This window comes from Malurus melanocephalus, unplaced genomic scaffold, assembly GCF_030028575.1.
Source record: "Malurus melanocephalus ecotype Western Australia unplaced genomic scaffold, MMel_1.1 scaffold_128, whole genome shotgun sequence".
Classification (NCBI taxonomy): domain Eukaryota; kingdom Metazoa; phylum Chordata; class Aves; order Passeriformes; family Maluridae; genus Malurus; species Malurus melanocephalus.
The window spans coordinates 1,182,077-1,205,389 of NW_026623360.1; the positions used below are offsets into that span (position 1 = coordinate 1,182,077).

Genomic DNA, 23,313 nt, shown 5'->3' on the forward strand with positions numbered 1-23,313 from the left:
GAAGCAGACCTTCTCTGCTTCTTTGGAAGGTTCAGAGTGTTATAATGCAACCAGAGGGACTAAAGGAAGTGCTGGGAGACTCTAAGCTTGTATGAGTAGCAATGAGTTTGGAAGGATAGAAAAGACAAAAAGTTAAAGGGAGACAAAAGAGAAATAACCTGGAAAGGGCTTGGATAAATATGAAAGCTGGAATCATTTGTTCAACTTAACAAGATATTCAGAGGTCTGAATCTACTCCCAAAATCAATTCCCTCATCCTAGAGAAACACAAAATTTAGGCGTGACAGCATGGCTTCCCTAACTCAGAGGTGATATTTTGATATGCTGTTAAAATTTTTACCATAAGCTGCTGGGTCAGCAACATGTTCCTGCATGAAACAGCCAAATCCAGACAGGTTTGTGGTTACACTGGGAATGCCCATCACAGTACACTCAGCTGCAGAAAGAAACAGGCAAAAAGAGTTTCAGGGCAATATACGTGCAGTGGTATAAARTAGAAAAAGAAACAGGCAGACAGAMAGTCCCATAACACTAGAGCTGCTCTGAAAATGTCAAGTGAAAAYTATAATAATGCTTTGTTGTGGATTCTGAGGGRAAAAAAAAAAAGATAAAGAGAAATTTTAAACACAAAATTCATGCTGTGTTTGCAAACATATCTGTGAGTTTCAGAGCAGCTAAACTGAAAWCTTTCTGTGAGTGAAACAGAGAACCCCAATATGTGGTCTGCGCTGTTAGGATTTTATATTGGAGACTGATGTACACCTATGTTCAATAATTGTTCACAGCTTCTTACTAAACTGAATCTCTTAGGAGCAGGAGCAAATTAAACTTTTTTTAAATGTATATATTCATTGTGTGCAAACAGGTCTCTACAGCAAGGAAAAAAAAAACAGAAAAAAAAAAAAAAGCCCACACCACAACAACGAATCCCATCATTAACTCAGGACTGCATTACAGTAGACATGAAGCTGTTTTTATAAAATCAGAAAATGTATACATTTTTTATATTATTTCTGTCATAGCTAGGAGTAAGGATAGTTGCTTACCATCCTCAAAGACTTTTTGTCACTCTCAGGCATCTAACTGAAACAGCATGCAGATCAAGTAGTCTTAGAAAAGTGCAAAGCCATCTGCATGGCCTTCTTTCATATGACAATAAAATTGGTGTCTATAAAATAGTTATAAATCTACCTTTAAAAAGCACATCTTGTTTCTGGGAGACTTAAATGGGTATTCTGTAGTCAGAATCTACTGCTCTCTGCATTTTTAGAAATTTCCAGTTAATTCAATGAGATTCACTAACAATGCATGTATTTTTGGYAAATAACTTAGCTATGGTATTACATAATTCTCTCAAACTTGTCAACTTKAATTAAATCCACTGAATAGTGTCAGCTGCTAGCATCAGATTTCTTGCCCCGCTTTTTTCAATATGTACACTCCTGCACACCTTCTTTCAAAACCTTTAACCAAGTGAAGGATTAAGTTTTAAAAATTATTTCTTGTTCTAAAGCCACAGAAAATCAAAAGATAACACGTTAATATGGGAAAGAGTCTGGCATGGGGACAAGTGTAAGTAGTTGTCAGTCAGTAAACCTAGTGAGTGACAATTAGCTGGCCCCCAAATTTTGCCAGCAGTAAGACATTTGTATGACAGAGGAAACAGAGCCTAAAGGGTTTTTTCAGTACTCCAGAGGAAGCTGGCTGCAAAGCTRTTTTGCCTTAACAGAATGGATGTTCATCTTTTGACACTGGTTAAGGGTACAGAAATTCCTACCTGGAGTATAACCCCAAGGTTCATAGTARGATGGGAATACACCAAGGTGGCAGCCTCTAACAAACTCCTCATAATCCAAGGGCAGCAACGGACTGGTTGAAGAAAGAAACTCTGGATGTAGGATCACCTGCATATGCAAAACTTATGTTAGAAATGAAAGAAAACCATTATCCATATATTTTAATTGTCAATAAAATTAGGCAATTTATTCACTCTGGGCTTTTTCTAAGTATCTGGACAACACCTCCTTTGACCATCCATCTGTTGTCTAACCCTCTTTCCACACTAAAATGTATCCTGCCTCTGTGCATTTTTGTCCTGGAAATAGTACTGACAATGAACCKTTTTTTTCTGGACAGGTATTCAGTTTTATCCTTCTTCATCAAGGAGGCCCATGTGCACTGAGAATTAGGCCTAAGGCTGTGGTGTTTAGTGAGATTTGATTTTTTTGTACAAAGGTACAGAGGATTTACAAAGGCCTGCAGTGACAGGGCAAGGGGGAATGGCTTCACATTGACAGAGAGCAGGTTTTGAGTGGATATGAGGAAGAAATAGTTCCCTGTGAGGGTGGTGAAGCCCTGGCACAGGTTGCCCAGAGAAGCTGTGGCTGCCCCATCCCTGGCTGCCCAAGGCCAGGCTGGATGGGGCTTAGAGCAACCTGGGATAGTGGAAGGTGCCCCTGCCCCATGGCAGGGGATGGGAATGAGATGAGCATTAAGGCCCCTTCCACCAGAGGCCATTCTATTATTTTAGTGGGATGTGAAATTAAGAGAAGGCCTCAAGCAAATACAGCACTTCTGAGGTTCACAGAAACCACTGAAATAAAGGAATGCTCATTGTACTCAACAGATCTCCCAAGAACTGGGGGAATTCTGAAACCAGACATGTTATATCCCTGTCACCACAAACCTGTRCCTAGACCAACTAATCTTGCTGAAAGACAATTCTCAGGACTGAAGCTGATTTATCTACATGACTCTGCAAGGCTTGGGGTCACTGTCCATCATCCACTGCTCAGTTGAGAAGTGTCTTGTGTATTGTGCCCCAACAGTTTGGGCAGGAAAAAGTGTGAGRTTTAAACTACTCTGGGCTTATTTCCCTGCATGAATATACCACAGCCATTATTCCATGCCCAGGATATGATTTTATCCCTTCTTAATAAGATTGCCACTTAATACTCGCTTGAGTAAATAAATCAATGTACTCAATCTGTAAATGGGCTGTAAACACATTTTGCCAGCTTAGTTGATCCCAGTGATTCTACTAGCATTGCTGAGGGTATTTTTCACATGCCAACTGCGTCTGCTTGGATATGTCATACACCTCTCAAAAGTACTTTCTATTTGAAGTTTACAGAATTTTTTTGATGACACTCAGCTCATCAAGTATTAAGCCTGTTCATGCAGCAGGTAATTTTTCAGTGGTAATGACAGTTTTTTACAAAATTGACATAATCTGAAAAACAGGAGGGGATGTCTGTTGTATGATATCCTATCTGTTCTCTAATGCCTTCAAAGCAGTTAATTCTGATGCATTTTTTACTACATTTGTACCTAGTGCATCCTTCCCCATTACTTTTGTAACATCTAGTGTATTATTACCATATTATGAACCCAGAATTCAYTGGAGTTAATGTTTATATATTAAGCCAGGAAAAAGCAACCAGAAGTGTAAAAAAATATTTATGCAAGTATTGCCTTGGGTTTAAAAAGACCAAGCACTGAGAATAAATTAAATGTCCTTGTCAGAGATATTTTGGATCAGGCTTTAAAGAGAAGGTTCGGAAGAGGAAGAATTTCCATTTTTGGTTCGCCTGTGACTAGATAGATGTTGAGATAGTCTTAATGTCAGAGACTGCCAAACCAAAAAGCTTTCGCAGACCTGTGAAAGGAGGAGCAGATCAATGGTGGGGTTTAACAAGGTAAACATGAAAGTAAGGAAAGGATTTATTTGCATACATTTAGTATCAACAGGTGATGTAAACATAAGCCTGGTATGAACAAGAATTATCTCTGATTGGGACCAGAGCTCTGTTTACCTTCTACAGAAAATGCTAAATATCAGGGTGCTGCTCTTAGGAGATGAATCAATACTCCAGAAATGTCTGTGCTCAAATCTTGGACCTCCAATTTTAAGCAAGTGAATCTATGACAAGAGTTTTCCATCTGGGTGCAAATAACCCATAGCACTTCTTTAATTTCAGGAGCAGCATCTTCTCATTCAGTAAAGGAGGCAGCAACGAAAACAACTCCCTAACCTCAGAATTCTAACTTGAAATTAGCTTGGCTAAATAGCAGCTGAGAATCTCTGTGAAGTGACAAGTTATTACTCCTGGTAAGGGAGGAGGAGGGAAGTACTCTAGAAATCTAACCTATCAGGAATTTAACTGCACTCCCCATGACAACAATCCAGACTGAGAATGTTTAAAAAAATCCATTTCTTATCTAAAATGAGAAGGCCAGAACCTACCTTCACTCGGTCTGTGCGGTTGTTGAAAAGGCCAATGCGCCGGATGGTGTTGAGGATTGGGTCATTGCTGTCATCAATCATGTTGTGGGTGGTCACTGGAGGCAGACAGTGTCTCTGAACACAGAAAAGGCAATCCATAAGTCAGATAAACTCCTGACAAACAGTCCTGTTGCCATTTCCTGAGACTACTGGAAGACAATGGCAGATTTTGCYGTTGATGTGAATCAGTTTAATTTACCTCAAAATATATGTATTTGTACAAACTTTTGGAAGGGCCCATAATATAATTTTGAAGATTTTTAGTCAATGTTGGATCTCCTTAGAGTTTCTTTTACATATATAATAAATTTGGAAGAATCCAGGCCCCAGGAACAGCTCAAWATTCACAATTAGTGCAGAATAAAAGAATAAGGAATTTTGGTGTCCTGCATGTGGCTGAAGGAATATTCATGGACTCCCCAAAAGCTTAGTCTGGGTCATACTGTCATTGAAAACAGTCCGAGCTGATTTTAAATGTTACAGATGAGAAGTGTACTTGCTAAAAAACCTCTTCCCAATGCACACATATGTCATACAGACAGACAATCCTTTTACATGATCACATTTATTATTTAGAGGTTTATGTAAATAAGACATTCTCTGACCTGAGTTGAAAAGATGGCTCTTTTCATAATGGTTATGTCATCTCGGTCAAGAATCTTGTTCAAGTCTGGAATTTCTCCTCTGCAAAGGCAACACACAACCAACTTTACCCAGTGATTTGTGATCCTTTTTTATAAATGAAGAAATGACGGACAAAGTCTGATCTGAAGTTTGCTGATATCAGCTTCAATCTTTCCTTTATTTTCATGGCCCTTCTATATTCCCTATATTGTGCTCTCCCATACACTTTCTGACCTGGCAGCTAGCTTTCAAAAAAAAAAAATGTTAAAGATTTTTTTCCCTGTTTTTCAGACACAGCTTGTTTTTAATGAAGTTCCAGTCACCCCATCTGTGCTTTGGGTCATTCACTTCCAACTGTCTTCTGAAGTGATATGATGAAATCACTAACACATACTACTTTGTCKCTGGTGCTTTTTTAAGCTGAAGCAGCTCATTTTTGACAGTGAATAAGCCTTTGTGTTACTTAGAYATCCCCTGTGTCTCTTACAACTCTCTCCACCACTTTTTTTCCCTAGTTTTTTCCTCTCTGATTTGGCTGTTGAACAAGTATCTGGCTTATGGTCCCATATCTTTCTCCCATGGAGCCCTCCTATGGGTGTAAAAATTCCTTACACAAAGAGCAGAAGCACAGAAACATCACAGGTAAAGCCACCTGAACATGTAGCTCTGCAAAGCAGAGCAAAGCAACAATGTCACTCACCTCAGTAGAGCATTGTAGAGTTTCCTTCCAAACTTTTCTTTCACAGATTGTGCAGTGTCCCTAGGAGATAAATAAATACATGTATAAAAGAGGAGAATCCAGGACAAAGACATATAAAAGAAATTGCTGTTGTTGGAAATTAAACTGATATACTGATGGAACCAAGAGGCAGACAGAGGTCTGGTTCTCAAAGCTCTTTTCCCTAGCCAGCAGCAGTGCTGATGGATTCCAGCACAGCTGAGGATTTAGGCTGCATCTACAGATGAGTGCACTGGGAAAACCAGGGAAAGGCTTCACTAGGGGTTCCTTCTAATCCTCTCCTCTGATCAGGAGACCACATGTCAGCTGTGAAAAAGAGAGCAYATGTATGACCCTATGTACTGAAATATGATCATTAATAATGGACAGGGAGATCTCCARCTTCACTTGACCTAGAAGAGAGATGCAAGATATAAGTGTTAAACCAATAGGGATTTTCAAAGCAAGCTTCCCCCTTCACTTTCTGCCCTGTTTCCTAACTTGAAGATTTTTGGAAACAAGTGTTAGACTAAAAATTAGTTTGTCTTAACTAGTTTGCAAAACAAAAAACTTCCTGAAAAGCTTGGGCCAAGTTTTAAGCCATTAATGAGGCCTGTATCAGATAAATGTTATATTTTTGCTAAGAAAGAGCTCCAGTGAACCACTGTTCTACATGCAAAGAGCCATTTTTATTATTCCACCCCTAGCTGAAAGTTCTGTTGTCAAAACAGCAAATGCCCACTAAATTTGAGTAAATCCACTGTGAGTAAAGTTCCACCTCATGGAACATTTCCCACCTTTCTGATGTCTAATTAGACTTAGGGCTGAGACAAAACTTGTTAAGTAAAGCCTAAACTTTACCATGCTACATAGTTACCAACACACCTGGTTTTAGGTGCTCTCCCCCAACCCACAAACGCATAATACTGGATGAGTTAATTTTTGATCAGCTGTACAGCAGCTAAATGTCAAACCACACTGATCCAAAGCCCAGCAAGCTGGTTCCCTCATGACTATCTTTTCAGAGACTGCCATGCACAATATATATAACTTAACTCAGATGGGACAGGCTGCTATTTCAGAAGCAGAGAAAAGGACAGATTTTATTTCCCAGGTCAACCAATGCATATTAATTTGTAAGTGCTGTATTCCTTTATAAGTGCCAACCTTTTCTTGTCTTTAATTTCTGTGGYATCCTGAAAACCATCTGATCTTATTATGTAATACTGCTAGCAGGTGGGCTTACCCTGGAGCTCCAGATTATGACCATGATAATGCAGTGATGCCCAGGGCCTTTTGCTTTTCACAGAGCATGGTGGGAAGAACAGCTGGAAGCAGTATTTTTTGCAAGATTTCACATCCTTAGTTTTACCTTTATTGTCACTATTGTGTATGCACTACTGAGTACAGAGAAATAGCCGTGCATTAGGGATACAAAAAGGAAAAGCCTTGGCCTATTTCATGCACTCTAACCCTTCTTAACATCCATATATTGTTTATTTAATATGCACCTGTTGTATTCTATTCCAACATGACATCCTTTCCATCAAGCACAAAGCAAAGGCCAAAAGCGTGGCTGTTTCTCACTGTACTCACATCGTATTCCTCAGTTCTTGTGTAGAGAGTTCTCCTCAGAAACTCTGGTAACTGAAGTTACCCCACTTCAGCCATCTAGAACGGAGTTGCACAGATGCACCCCAGACCCTCAGAGGGTGACAGTTCATGTCAGAGAATGATTCCTGTGGCTCACTTCCAGAGAAGGATAAGATAAAACCTTACTTGGACTGAACCATTACTCTCCMTTGGCAGTGAAGGCAGCTCAGACAAATAATTATTAGGAAGTCAGAGATGGACAATTAATTCCAGTCTCTACATTTGTGGTACCTGCTTACAGAGTGGCAATCAGGTAGAATGGTTCCAAGAAGTTGCTGAATTACCCAGAGATAATTTAGAARGCAGAAAGATTTATCATATCTGCCTTCTTTTCCAGATATGGCAAGAGYAACATGATTTCAGTGACCCTTGTTAAACTATATCTGTCACTGTTTTTGTAGAAGTTTAATATCCACCAGTCAAATATTTCAACTTGATTACTGATAACCAGAAATTGAGCCAGAGATCATCTGCTGGAGGCATTAAGGAGATAACACAAAAAATAGTATCTTTCTCTCGCACAGTGCCTTTCATCTACAGATCTCTAAATTGGTTAGACTTCTGTAATTTCATAAATAGAGAACTGGCATCACAAAGAGGYTAAACACAGTGAGATATGGGCGTAAAAGCAGAAGGTAGGTCCTGTGTAGTTTAGTCCCTAGTATTAGCACCAGCTTCCTTACTTCTTCATCATTTAACCACTGTAGCCACCTGAWAAGGTGCACAGTTTCATTTCCCTGCTTACAGAATTAATTAGTAAATATATTGTGTGCAATKGCATTTTTTCACTTTTTAAAATAATATTCATCTTTGACAACCCACCACTGATTTTCTTTATGAATTTKAAGCTTCAGTTTTGCCACATCACTTAGTTCAGAACTACCTCACAATATATCTTTTCCTGTGTAGAATGACATAGCAGTTGAAGTGAGGTGARGGTTGAGTCTGCTCCTGCTTTGTTTTTTTTGTTTGAAAAGTTGCAAAATGAGAAGGGCTGTGACAATTTTCCRTTTATAGCTGAGAGTTTCACTGCTGGGTTATGGCTACAGCTCATTGTAGTCCATATAGAAAATTACAGAAAATTGTTATCAACTGTTAGTCTGATGGATTACACAGTACAATTTCCATATTTCTAAATAAAAAAGGATGTGTAATTAATTTCCTTTTCCCACAGAGAAGCTTACTGTGATCARTTAGCAGGCAGATTTTATTTTGTGGGAGCTCTATAGCATGTCCAAAGGGAGTACCAGAAGCAGCCAGAAGACATCCAGAACACTGGATTTTCTAGAACATTTGACTTTGTTGCAGCAAAACAACTACTTGCCAATAAAATGGCAAGGCAAGCTTACTAAAATTAACTTAGGACAAAAAAAAAAACAACTAAAAGGAAAAATTTTTGACCCTATTTATCTTTCCCATCTCTTTCATACCTGAAACACATTCTAGTTACCCATGATTTTCAGTTTTAGCAGAAAAAGAAGAAGGAGCATTATACTCCAGTTGAAACTTTTGCATGCTCTCCTCAATTGACTGCACCATGCCCAGGGTGGGAATGGCAATTACCAGAGCTGCTTCCGGACCGCTTGTCCTTTCAGGGTTTCCACGTTGAAATTGTTGGTTTTTGCTGGCATGATGAAGAATACRATGACTGTAATATCGGTCTTATGAACCTACATGAGAAAAGATGGAGAGGAATTTAAAAAAAAAATAATTCACTACAAGATATCATAGCCAAAGTTAAGAATTAGTCACAGGAAGCACCAAATACCCTTTGGTTTCCCAAGAAGGCTCTGATCTTGTAGYTCTTGCTACAAATGAAGATTTGTCAAGTCAAAGATCAAGACAGAGATGATACCCAGTTTCAGTTTGGGCAATCAGACCTTCCTGACCTCTCATGGTTTAGAAACATGGCTTTGGATGTGCACATAAACTAAACAAAATAAAAATAAAACAACAAAATAAAAATCCTACACATCTTCTCACCTGACATTAACTATGTTGGCTCAAAGGAGTGAGTGATTAGTTCATTAGCTGAGGTATGCCTAGGCATGAGGTGAGGCAATCCCTACAGCAGCAGGTGCATGGGCAGAGAGAGAGCAACCTCATTCTACCTGAACCCCTGATAAAGATCCTGTTGTACACACAAAAACCATGAGTAACTCCTCRTTCATCATCCATCCAGCTACTGCCAAGGCCAAAATCACTTGCTGTAAATTCTGACCCTTTGTCTCTAGATGGTTTCACTTGCTGGTTTCTCCTGTGCATGAACAAGGTTCAAAATACCAGGTCCATTCCTTGCATGAATGAAGTTTTACTCCTGCCAGCAACTGTTTAAAGAAAAGCTAAGGGTGAACTCTGTTCAGAGCTATAAAAATTAGATTAGTTTGAATTGCCTCCATTTCAGATTTTAGATAGACAAACATGCTATTARTGTACCTTCTCAGACTGACATAGARAGAAATGTATAATATAAAATAACCCATGGGAGTCATCTATCATCTTAATGTTCTTCACTTTCCTCTCTTCAGAGCAGATTCCAAGTCCATCATGCCATAATCCCACTGTGCATTACCAATCTCTCCCAACATTGATATTTTATTTCCAAAATTTTATTAAGCTTTTCGAGTAGAAAAGGAAAAAGTCTCTATAAAAWAATTCCATGCAATGATATGTATTTTTTTAGGTTCAGGCACGTCACTGGGACTTGTTTAAGAAGCACCATGATTTCCAGATTTGTAAGTAGTACAGGTAGYCCGATACTCCCAGTGGAGTTACCTCTTGAAATAATTACAGACTAAGTGTTCTTTGAACAGCTAATCAGGTGCTGGCATCCACACTGGAAGAATAATGCCCTAAATCCAGGCTCAGCTTATGGGAGAAGCAGGAGCACACTGTTCCACAGTGCTTGGCAAAACTAGCCTTTTAATTTTCCTTTAATTTCCATCAKCCTTGCTTGTCATCAGAAAGAACATCTTCACTGAAAGGATGATTGGGCAGTGGAAGGGGCTGCCCAGGGAGTCACCATCCCTGAAAGTGTTCAGTGAATAAATGGACATGGCTCTTGGTGCCATGGTCTAATTGACAAGGTGGTGATTGGCCAAAGGTTGGACTCAACARTTTTGGAGGTCTTTTCCAGCCTTAAGGATTTTATGATTCTATTATATAAATGATCAGCTGCAACAAGAGATTGCTGCAATAATTACTCAGGCAATTCCTTCCATCCTATCACACAAGGCCTTCCAGATTATCAGCATTCACAGATAACAGCCATGCTAATGCCATTGACAGTTAGCTGATATTGCACAGCACTGCCTAACAACTGACTTCTGTTGTGAAGAAATACTTCAGCTTTGTRAGGCAATTTGTTGTGTGAGTGAAAAGATCAAGAATTTCCAGAAAATCTAATGGCTCTAATGGTGTATTAGTAAAAGGCAGTGGCAGAACAAGTGCACTAAGGGCTTTGAACATTAGTGATTCTTTCATCCCTGCTGATAATGCAGTATCATAATTTTTATCCAGTTGAATAATACAGATTGTCTGTATTATTCAACTGATAAGAGTACAAAAGACAGAGTCTGGAAYAACAGCTAATTGATCCTTGCCAGATGACTGAGAATTAATTGGCATTTTTTCTGACTTTTCAATATACCAGTCTTTGGGACACACCTGGAGACATTTTCAATGCCCTCACTATAGGTGGTAAGGGCTCTGCTCTGTGATTGTAACAAGACCTTTGTCTTATCTTCATTGAAGTACTCCATAAAGGCATTTAGAAACATCGCACTCATTTTGTAGCTGAGGAAACAGAAGCATGGAGAACTGAGTGACTTCCCCCTGCTTGTTCACCAGGTCACTGTGAATTTTAATAYAAGATTCCCATCCAATGGGACAGCAGTACTCAGAGATTTAAAATATCATGTTCAGGTCCTAATGAATTAAGCAATTTGCTTAAAAGGATGTTTTTAAAGAACACAGGGATTAAAAGAATTACAGGATTAATTTTGTTTCCCTTACAGTATGTAAACCATCAGAGCAAATTCTTGAGCACTATTTTCATTACTTCTCTCTAAAAACCAGGAAGGCAACCATGGTTTAACTTCTTGAACTATGTAATCAATGATTTTTAAGGTGAGATCATCATATACTCTGATGGCTCAGGGAGAGTGCTCCATGAAAACTGTGAATATCCCATAATTACTTTCTTATAAACCAGAGTAATGAATGGGAATTCTTGCAGGTGACTTTCACAGTATGGTAAGCTTGAGCATAAGCTCTGTACTTCCAACAGCTGTGTAAGCTTTCTTACCCTCAGCAGAAAGTTTAATCTTGATAAGGCTTCTAGAAACATATCAGCTCCTTTGTTGGAAAACTCGTATCTCCCAGCAATGAAGAAAAACAAGGTCTTGTCAAGATCGAAGTCGAGGTGGCTGAAAGCAAGAAAAYAGACAAGAACAAAGTTATTATATCTCAAAATATAATCAAACAAAACACACAACAGCTTTCTATTATGGAGGAACWTATTATCCCAAGAGAAAAATGAAAGTGAGACTTTTCTGTTCTTTAAATTGACTTTCTTAATCTGACAAACWGCTTCTTGGGTAAATAACAAACAGATCAAGGTTTGCTGTCAGATATCACAATCTGTTAAGCAGAGTCAGATCTGGTGTCTAAAATTCCCTTAGCTTCTGACTAAGAAATCCCAGACAGATATTTGAATAAGCTGGTTTCAACAATTCAGCTCCTCTATGAAGCACTTGTTAGTCCTCCTGCTTTGGTTCGTGCTTTAAATAATGTTGGACAAGCGTTGCTAATTTTTGAAAAGTAAAAGCATACCCATAGAAATGACCTCGAATGAACTCTTGGATCCTAGCCTTGTACATGGAATGCAAATTCTGAAACTCATGCATTGCTGAAAATTTCTTAATGTTCAAGCCATTTGGGGTGACAACATCTGGAAAAGCAGAGAAAAGGCAGAGGTAGACATCTTCAGAGTCAGAGAAATCTTTAAGGAAAGAACCAACGTGTCTCTCAGTTTTATGTGAACAGGTTATGTCTTATGTAACTCATGGAGAAGGAGCAGCCTCCACAAAGCTCTTATATATGGCTCTCCACTGTCTGCAGCATCAAAGCAGCTTTCACCCRTACTCAGCACTGGATAGACCCTGCCCTTTTGTCCTTTCAAGGCTCCAGAAATGTCTCCATTGAGCCACAGGTTTGTTGTGCAATTTRCCCTTTACCTCTTTATCCTTGATATCGCTGTTTCCAGCTCTATCACTATAGACTGAGCACCCCCAGAAGCAGAAACTGTGCTGTACTATGCCCTTGGTTACTGCATGGCACAAGAGATATACATGCTATCAAAACTTGTGAGGATTTATCAGAAAAGGGAGAATATAAGAAACCTTTTTCTAAAAGCCTCYATATAGTAATCTGTTGCATTTCTCCTAAAAATAGGAGAATAGTACACTTTACAYTTTCTATTGCTGCTCTCCTCCAAGACTCTAAAGGATCTTGTTATTAAAATTTGTTTCATTTCCAGCTTTTTGAAGGTAGTGTTATAGGATATACACAGAGGACAGACTCTGAAATTCAGTCACTCTTAGCCTTCCTGGTAGATCACAGCAGCTATTCCAAAACTTCAGAGGTGTTTCCCTGCCATGTAAGTGATCTCTGATTAAACTTTCACCTGTAAAATGTCCTGAAATACACTAGGCTAAACAGCAATAGATAAAAATTCAGTAGTAACCATGAAATACCAAAAGTTTTGATGGATCTTTTCTTGAAATMCCCTTTTTGAAACTAAAGACCAGGAAATCTTTACTTGTTAGGTACTTAAGATTTGGTTTTCAACAACGAAACAGTCTTGGTGGACCTGACAATAAAATTGTGTTTTTACCTTCTCCTGCCCAGCACTTAAAAATTCTCTGAACAAAGACCTCTGTGATGAGGCAACAGAGCAGAAACACYCTCCATTTTCTTTACCAACAACACACCTTTTCCTTTCCCTGACCCACTTCTTGYTCTTCATRGAAGAACTSGCTCATGCAGGACATAKCTTTGAGACTCCAACCATTTCAAAYTTCACARTAAAGGAAGAATCCCTGCCTGGGTATTTCCAGTCCGTTTCCTTACACTCTCACATTTCTTTATCAGGAGTTTTGCACACTCTCACCCAGCAGCAGCAGACCTCAGACCATGTCCTTTGGTTGAAGTGCAGCTTTGTTTACCCTTTCATGAGAATATGTGCACCATCCATCTCATGTTTAAGGCTTTGAGACACAGAACAGGTGTGGTGGTCCAAAGCACCCTGTTCCCTACTTCTGCTCAACATACGGGAATATTTTGAACAAATGTGAGGGATGAAGTGATGAAACGGAGCTTGGTCCCTATGCTAAGCGGTTTGGGGTTTCTTTGTTGTTGTTTTATGACATTTTTATTTGAAAAATTGTCCCAAGTAGGTCAAATCAGAATGTTTTGGTTTCTGTATTTATAGGAAGGAACCTGGCATTGTAACTTTTTCAGTTTCTATCTACWATTTTGACTAAATATATGCAGGTARGAAGCCTAGATMTAGAACTCAACTGATATCTGRATCTCTTGGAATTTTGATTCAAAATCTTCTCTACTGCTAATGAAGAATACATTTTGTATCTGAGCCAAAATATTAGAAATTCCATCAGTTTTCAAATCATAAGAATATTACTTATGACCACTGACTTTCTTGATACGTCAAAGAAAACAGGTTCAATACAAGAYACTAAAGTTTTTGACAAATATGGTTTGATAAATTGTTGATCAAATAAAAACTGCAGCAAGTGGAATCAGCACAATGCAAGCAGTCATTCTGCCAGGTTTAGGCTGGAAAACTGGCCTTTGTCCTGTTGCAAAAGTTTTTTATGCTATCAGGTTTCTGAGTTATTTTTAGCTAGAAATTTGGTTACAAATTTTATGTCTCAATAAATGCAAATAAAAGTTAATTGTGCCAATTCCGTATCCACCTTTTAAAAGTTTATTTTTAAAATCATTGAGAAATGTACACATGCTTTCAGTATTCATGTTTCTTTATGGAATTCAAGCTCAATGACCTACTGAAGCATTACTGGACTTTCCAAACAGTCAATGTCTATGCAGATTTCACAACTTCAGAGAGAATMAATAGTGTGAGAACAGGCTCCTAAATAGTTTGTTTGTGGTCTTGGATTCAGAGAAACTATTAAAGTACTTATTCTGATCAGATACTTTCCACTTACTGTTATCTCCTAGGATTTGGGGAGGCAGTTCCTATTTAATTTATTTCTAGCTATGTCAACATGAAGCACAATGTGTCAGTAATTTTTTTAACCCAAACATTAAGTATATTTACTTGGTTTCTTCAAAGTTGCAAGAATAATCACAAAAAGCTCAGGCCTGTGCATCTCAGTGCATGGAATTCTCTTCAGCTTCAACTGATGTTCTATCTTTGAGCAGTCTGGAGATTTTCTTCCCCAAATTAAACTGGATYCAGACTCATTTCAGTCTCCTAAAATCCCAAAACACAGACTATGATTTTCAAGGGCAGCTGTTGTGGAGAGAAGCCTTATCGCTACATAAARGAGCTTCAAAAGTCTGATTTTCAGAGTGCTCTGCACTTTGTGAAAATTAAGATCTTCCTGAGACAGCCTAGTTTAAATGACTTAAGTGACTTTTAAGATATGGCTTTCATGCTTAAAATGAAAAAAAATCTAAGTCCATGATCTTACTGACAGACAGTCAGGAGTGAGGCAAAGGATTCATTGAACGGCTCTTTTATTGTGATTCAGGAATCACAACATGGCTTGAAGCATTGAAGTTAAYCAGGATAACAATCCCAAACTATAATTACCACTGCAAAGCCACTAAAAACTCTACAAAGAATAAGCAAGGAAAAAAAACCCCAAACCCAAAACCAAAAAAGCAAACCAACAAACCACCCCCCCCCCAAAAAAAAAGCAATTTGAGCACTGTTATATTTAAAATAAACAAGATATGCACACACCTGCTAAACAGTCCCCAAAATTGTTGTGCAGTTTTCCCCTCATGCTGCTTACCTGCAGGTGCAGTAAAGGTGCCTGTCCCTCTAAAGCACTGAGATGATTTAAAGAGAACTTTAATGACACATGAAACTGTGATCATGACCTTACTTAAAATCCATGCATGGAACAGGAAAATGTTTCTAAATTTCTTACTTTATGAGACTAATATCAAGGGGAAAACCAGAYAAACTACTSGGCACACAACTCACCTSYTTTTCAAACTCYACTTGTTGGTYTAATAGAAAATATTTTATCTGTATKAAGTTTATCATGGTTCAGTTSTAAGAGCATGGAAACCCTGCCACAGACAAAATTTCTGATCCTGAGGAGTTCTTGCAAAAAAAGCCTAACATCCATGTAAAATCARTTAATCCCTGTAGCATAGCCAGACATGCCACGTGTTCTTTCTCCTTGTGTGTGCACACGTCTCTATTTTGGTTATTCAGTCTAAGGAAATGCAGGCATTTGGCGGAAATACAGTAAAAAAATAATTCAGGTCTTACCAGGGCTTTTTTTAAGCATATGTTCTGCTTCTGTAGCTGTGATCTGGGAGACTGTGGTGAACACGTGGGCACAATGCACAGATGCCCGTTCCATACAGTASCGATGGTAAATCTGCCTCTCTCCAGCCTCCTTGTCAATGTCAAACTGTTAAATAACAAAACAAACAAAAAAGAAACCTGTGTGATGTGCTGATCAGACTGACTCTCTCAGAGATTTCTCCTGCTAATATAAGCTCAATTTCCCCAATGAATGAGAATTATGTGATTATGCTGCTGTTTTGTCATTCTGGTTTTTGAACTATTTTATCAATTTCAAAGAGTTGGAAAGAGCAAGAAAGCTTTCAGTTCCTGCCTGTTCCTGAAAAATGGCAGCCCTGCCATGGAAGGAAACCTAAATTAATGATTCCATGAAAGCTAMGGATCGGTGGAATTTGGCCTACTGGCTGGCAATATATCATGTTGCATCTTGCCTGGGCTTGTTGGAAAGCTTGGAGAGAGCGGGGAAGTTAGCTGAAGGGGAGAGAAGAATAAAGGAACGAGGATGAGGACAGAACCTGGGAACTGGGCAGAATGGTGGGAGTCATAGGTAGCAAGAGAGAAATGGAGTTGTGGTGGAGAGGCAGAATGTAAAGACTCAGTCACAAATACCAAAGGAAGAAAGAAAATAGAAAATTTGGTGTTTTCTGATACTCAGTGACATTTTTCCTCCCACTCCAGCTCTGTTAAATTCTGCTTCTTTTATTTCCATTTGAATTCCATTAATGTCTAGAGGCAGATGAAAGTTAAACTGGTAGATAAGACCATTCCAAACACCAAAGTCTTTCTAAATCACCTTTAAAACTTTCAGCTACCCATTTTTAACTCAGTTTCTGTTATCCTGATGCAAAGAAAATGCACAATGCCTGAGTGCATTGGTTAATGCACTGAGTCCAAAGGTTAAAGGTTCAAACATTCACTAACCATGTCCAGCGCAAAATTGCKACAACACAGTCTAAAAAGGTGTCAAGGTGTTCAGTTAAATCACAATCCTCTTAGTCTTCCATGATGTTTCACTTTGGAAACAMAAGTCTTGACCTCCTAAGTTCAACAGCATGGGCACCCAATGGACTGTGTGAGTTTCACGGAGGGTGACAGTGACTCTCAATGAGCTCTGTCATGATCACTGCCTAATGCCGGCTGCGCAGCATGATTTTGATTGCATTTGACTGTGTAACTTCATTGACTATAATAGATTTAACCCTTATCACTGGCAGGGCAGACAGCACTTTCTATAGTTAGGACTCTGTGACCGCTGCCATGGCCTCTTGCTTTTCACACTTCAGAACTTGGAAGTAAAGCTATTCAGGCCGTGACCTGCCCTGATGCTTAATGTTGGTACAGAACATACTTCAACTTGATCCAATGTGAATCATTTCAGGGCACTAGGTTTAAGCAAACAACTTCTTATTTTCACTTAGATAAGTATTGACACAGATGTAGATATAGATATCTTACAAGTGCTTTGCTAAGTGTTAATTTGGCAGCAGTGCCACACTACTTGTAGGAAAGTGGCTTCCACTATGTTAGCTGAAAATGCCACTCTAATGACCCTACTGAGACTGCAAAAAAGGACTCTTGAAAAAACTCATCTGAAAACTTCCAAAGAAACTAAATGCTTAATTTTGGTATTGATGATCCTCTATATCAAGGGCTTTTCTACACTTGCCATATACTCTTTACCATATAATGTGCTACAAATAATGACACCATTTCTCMGTTGTATCATCTTATATATTATTTTCCTCATTTCCCATAAGAATCTTMGTGTATGAAATACAAAAGATGATACTTTCTCTAGAACATACATCTCATTTGCCACGGAAATTGAGTGATAAAGTACCAAGCAGGAGGGTAGAGAAGAGAAATATAAAGTGGAATTAATTTGTCTCCTCATAGTGTCACAGGTCTCAGCATCATGCTTGGCTTAACACTAAACTGATTCACAAGCAGCTCTTAACTGTGTGTTCTAATGTTCAAAGATTCTGGCCAACAAAGATACAAAATGGGATAGTTCTTTAACATGCTGGACAAACACACAAATGGAATGGGCACCACTGCACAATCAGAACTATGCAAGTCTTTTCAAACACATCTGGCTTTCTACTAAAAAAAATTTTAAACTTCTAGAAAACAAATAGCTGGTCAAACYTCAAAGGGTTTTTGTTCTTTTTTCCCTTTCTCAGCACGAGTGGATTTAATTACAAAATGCAATTAAAAGCTGAATTTGGGACATGCTCGCTCACTGTAGATAAACACTCCCTGCAACTCTATTGGTAGACATGTACATAAAAAGATTTTTAAGCACTACGACTTATTTCTAGTTAGCTTTTATTGCTTTGGTTGAATATTTATTACATATCGATGTTTATTTCTTCATTGCTATTCATGTTTCCATCTTAAGGAAATAGGAAATATTTTATTTTGCATATGCTTGTGTGACTTTTGGCATGATTTTTCAAAGTACGCAATTCCACATGTATTAGGAAGTACAGAGATCACAGGGTTGTCACATTTTGTTTGCTCTCACTCTCCCGCAGCTTCCAGCGCCAATCAGTAAAGCAAAACCTTGACTTTTGACCTCACTTATAATGTGGAGTAAGAACTGTGCACTTATGAGCAGGCCAGACAAGGGACTTTGGAAAAGAGCCTTAGCCAAGTTGAAGGGCAGGTTAAATGAAAATTAATTGATGAGACAGTGCAGATGACAAATTTAGCCCACCCTGTCCTGTGCAAAGACAGCTGAGCCTGCTGAGACATTCTTAGTTCCAGAATTAGTGGCACTGTGGGGCATGGGACAATATGCTGAAACCAGCAGGACACCAGGGCAGCTGGTTTGCTCCTCACCCCCAACCCAATGTTCCTGCTCAGCATTCAGCTCTGGTCTCTATCCCCCCCAGCTCAGGTTCCTGTGAACTGTGCTCCATATCCTTCGTGTTCAGCAGGAGCGAAGTGAGACACCCGTGAAGTGCATCACGCCAGCTTTTGTTTGTTTGCTGTTATCAGCAAATGGGAACACTAGCAGAGTCACAGATGAAAGCTGCATTGAGAGAAAAACAGATCTAAGACAGAAGAACTGGGTGGAAGAGGTTCTTAAGATCCTCTTAAGAGTCTAACCATTTCTTCCCTCAGTGATTGTTAAAACTAATAACTTCAATATCCACTTCCCTGTAAATTTACTGGAGGATCCCCTCCTTCCCTGAGCAGTAGAAACCAAGCAGATTATTAGAATTTACAAGATGGCAAGGATTAGAAGGGGAAATGACTGCTTTATAAGGCCATTCTAATTTCAAAGTAAAACARGAAGATGTTCCACAGGTTTAATGCTTTGGAGTAATATTTGCATTTACTGCAGTGCAATTCTGAGGGAAAGATTCTGCTTGTTTCTCTTTTCTATGAATCCATGTAATGAGCATAACATCTCATTCATGTCTTWAAATTCAACATGGTAGGGGGCATAGCAGGTAACCACTGAGCCTCCCAGCATGACATTCTGTTCAAGACAGCTAAGATGAATTTTGAMTGAAAAAAGAAGAAAATATTAAGCAGCTATGGAAAATTTGCACTATGTTTCTTCTGGAAACAGGCACTGCAGTAGTAAATCCAAATCAGCTATTCCTACTTCAAAATTACAAAGACAAAATGCAAAACATTTCCAAAACACAAGAGTAATTTAGAAGTAGAAAAGGAGGAAGGACTATATTAGCTATCTAAATACTTGTCTGAAAGAAAGACAAATTATTTGTCACAGTCTGCAGAAAATCTCTAGATACTGACATTAGACGATGCTTTCTTAAAGAAAAAAAAAGTATGGTGAAAAAAGAAGTTAAACCAATAAAAATTCAATTAAAATCTGGAATTAAAATATGTAATTTGCCTTAATAAAACACTATGACACCTTTGCAGAAATGATACAGACTACCCTCAGTGCTTAAGCCTTTCCTCAATTGTAAATAATATTTTTGCAAATATTTTGTTATTCAAATAAAAGGCACAGGTTTGATGCATGAGGATTTTAAACAAGAGTGTGAAATAATCTCGCGGTCTTTTAAACCAGCAGTAGTCTCAAGTTCAAAGTGATTCTGCAGTGGAATCAGGGAAAGTCAGAGACAGGCGTGAAGTTCAAATTCCTTACCTACTAAAAGATAGAATGCAAACATCTTTGCTACCAGCGTTATCTCACTGGGTGCCAATGTCTGAATTAGATAAGAATTACTCCTTTAAACTCCAGTTTACATCAAATTTRCCTCCAATTGACTGTTACCTTCTGTAAATAGAACTTTCATTCTGGTATAGCTCTGTCAGGCCAAAAGAGAATTAATTTTACATTTCCTGACCCAAATCRGATTTCCATCACCTGCACTGTTCATGAAGTGGATTAGCTTTGTGTAACAGTGAACTCAGTGGCAAACTGGACAGTACAGCACTAAGTGGAGAGAGACATTGTCAGCAAAAAAAAGCCCTTGACTACTCATTTTCATTGGGGKTTTTTTGTGCTCTTCCTTTTAGACTTCCTGGGATACATTTTTCCACTGCTTTGCAAACTGGATTMAGCTGCACYTGCATGAGCTGAATTGAAGTGTTCYAAGTTCTGAACAGAAGTTTTACACATCGGCAGGGCAGCTTAAGGAAAGGCAATGAAGAATAGAACTAACTTTCCCCCTCCTTAGAATGCTTTTCCCGTTATAACTCAAAAGTGGTTTTTTAGTAAGAAGCATCAGAGTCTAAAGCATACAAACTTCTCCATTATGCCAGGCCAGTGGTCCCAAAAACCATTTCAGATGATCACCTCTCAGATTAAATTCCACGTTAAATAATTTCCCAAAGCGAGCTGTCTATTCACCTAGAAACTTGCCTAGATCATCAATGTCTCTGAGTCAGTTTATGAAGGTACTAGTTTATTCAAAATTCTAGAGAGATGAAAGGATACCAAAAAATCCCCACCCAAAACAAAGAAACAGACAAAAAACTTAATCAGTCCCCTTAAACAATGGGGAAAAAAATAAAAGATGAGCAGTTTCAGTCTTCAGCTGAGAAGTCAATTCTTCCTGAAGAGAGAAAGGCTCTAAAGACTCAGAAATCTTTTTCATAGAAATTCCAGCTTTTAGCTATTTTGGATCAGTTTATCTTGGCAGCAAATGTAACCTTACACAGACCAGTGTAAAAGCTACGCTGGACATGGGGACAATGGATCATTAGATGTACTGGTTGGACTAATTAGATACATAAAAGTTCTTAAACTTCCTTTGGGAATTAAGCTCATAACAAACCCTGCTTGTTATTGAAATTAGGAAGTGTTGCCTTTGGAAAAGTTCAAGCCAGTAACTCATAAATATGGTTAACAGTCCCTGGCCCAGTCATCTACCCGGGGTTCATCAAATACTTAAAAGCACATAAAAATAAAGACACTGCCAGTTACTCTACAAGTCACCCTCTGTTTTGTTCTTTTTGTTTTCCCGCCCTCATTTCTCCATGGTCACAGTGAATTAACTGTGAACCTAGGAGCCAAAATGTACACTAAATAGTAACTAATAGTAACTAAATAGTAGTAATATTGCTCCTTCTGGTGGTTATTATGCCCCTTGACACCTGCTAAGGTTTGACACCCACATTTTCACTGAAGCAGAAGCTGATAAATTCCAGCCAGGGCAAATGAACTAAGCTCAAAGAATGTAAGAATTATATACATCCACACAGTAATCAGAGAATCACAGTGTCATTASGGTTGGAAAAGACCTCCAAGATCACCAAGTCCAATCTTTGACCAATCACCACCTCAATTAAAGCCCAGCCCTGGGTGCCATGTCTGGTTGCTAAGCTATAATGCTGCCTAAGAGCCAGGATCCCATCTCTGACTGAGGCAAAGAGCAGAAAGAGGTAAGGACTTGCACATTAGAGTCTTATATCCAGCAGCCCCCTGCTCTCCTCTACTAGGCTGCCAGGGTTTGCAGCCCCCCAGAAAATGTCCTCTTACAGATTACAGGCTGACATGKGCCCTCAGCTCATGAAACAGGGAGTTCTGGCTGCCCACACTTCAGGACTCTACTGATTTTGTATCTTCTAGTCCTGCTTATCTACCAGGATGGTTTGACACTGCAGTGGGGGAGTCCTGCACTGTGTGGGCCGTGTAGAACTCTCTACTAGGCGTCCCAAATTAATATTTCATGAACTGTATTGGGGACTAGAAAAAGAGACATGAGGTTTGGTTTCGGTTTTTTTTTTTTTTTTTTTCTCTGTATGAGCTGTACATGCTTGATTGTGTCAAGGCACAATAAGGTCATGCACTTTGATTACGTGCTGCAAACTTTTCTCTGTGACGTCTGGCACAGCACATCCTGCAGCTGCACTTTCCCCTGTCTCAGCAGCTGTTTGGTGGGAACTGTGTTCTAACCGTGAAACACTGATCAAATGTGAGAACTTAATTATGATTGTGCTTCACAGGAAGACATTTATGCAATAGCACTGAAAGAGGGAAACCAGCTATTTTACTTCAGGGTGGGAGGGGATGACATGTTCTAAAAAATCAGTGTTTCCTCCCAAGATTAAACATTAGGAAGCCCTAAAGAATTTTMTTCAGTGACAAATTGCTCATTTGACCTAAATAACTCACTGCTAGAAGGCAGCCACAAGAATAGGTTTCAAGATCTAGCTCTGTATTATTTAATTATTGTATTCTAGATAAATCTCTTGTTTCTCAATCGACTTTTGGGCCAAGGTGATTAATCCRCAGTCAAAGGAGCCCTCACTAAGACAGTTAACTTTTTCAGGAAGAATTTTCACATCTTTTATGATTGTTAAACAATGATATAACAGTTTGACATTGTTTCCTCTRTTAGTCCCTTTAAATGTCAACCCACAGAGACCACAAAACATTACAGCCTAGAAATCCACAATTTTCTTCCTTTACATATTATTTAAAGAAAATTAGAATAATACTTTAAATTAGTACTTGTGCTTCATTCCATGTATTCTTAGAATAAAACCTGAATAGACATTTCTGTATTTGTGGCATAGGTTTTGGTTACCAATGGGATTTGTGAAGCTTTGCAGGATTGACAGTGCCTCCTCACATGAAAGTATCCATGCCACGTGTGAACAGCAAAAAAATACGTTAATACCATGGCTAGTTTATAAATCTGTAAATTAAAATCTGTAGGTTTACTCAGATGTGAGATYATTAGTTTTTCTTTTGAGCACACAYAAAARGGTGAKGCCCCCAAAAGTTATGATGAAGAGAAAAAAACTGTTGTTTTGAGAAAAAATTATTATTTTCTGGGCTACTTGCAACCCACTGAGTTAACTAGAATCAAAACAAACCATTCCATATTATGCATATATACACATAAAGGGACTCTGAGGGAGCAGGAATGTCTGGACTCCTACACAGTATGACTGGGATATTCATGCTGCCTCATTAATGCACCTAACAACCATAACTAACTT

The 23,313-nt window shown here is 38.7% G+C and overlaps 1 protein-coding gene across 1 annotated transcript in view; it reads right to left on the reverse strand.

The window, feature by feature from the left end:
* Positions 1–23,313, reverse strand: part of GYS2 (glycogen synthase 2) — a 42,813-nt gene that overhangs the window by 5,293 nt on the left and 14,207 nt on the right. The window contains exons 5-13 of the mRNA XM_057370536.1: positions 15,835–15,979; positions 12,114–12,231; positions 11,587–11,707; positions 8,844–8,950; positions 5,610–5,669; positions 4,891–4,969; positions 4,247–4,360; positions 1,778–1,904; positions 341–436 (exon numbers count right to left, since the gene is read on the reverse strand). Coding sequence (XP_057226519.1) covers positions 341–436; positions 1,778–1,904; positions 4,247–4,360; positions 4,891–4,969; positions 5,610–5,669; positions 8,844–8,950; positions 11,587–11,707; positions 12,114–12,231; positions 15,835–15,979 — 967 coding nt within the window. The remainder of the gene's footprint in view (positions 1–340; positions 437–1,777; positions 1,905–4,246; positions 4,361–4,890; positions 4,970–5,609; positions 5,670–8,843; positions 8,951–11,586; positions 11,708–12,113; positions 12,232–15,834; positions 15,980–23,313) is intronic.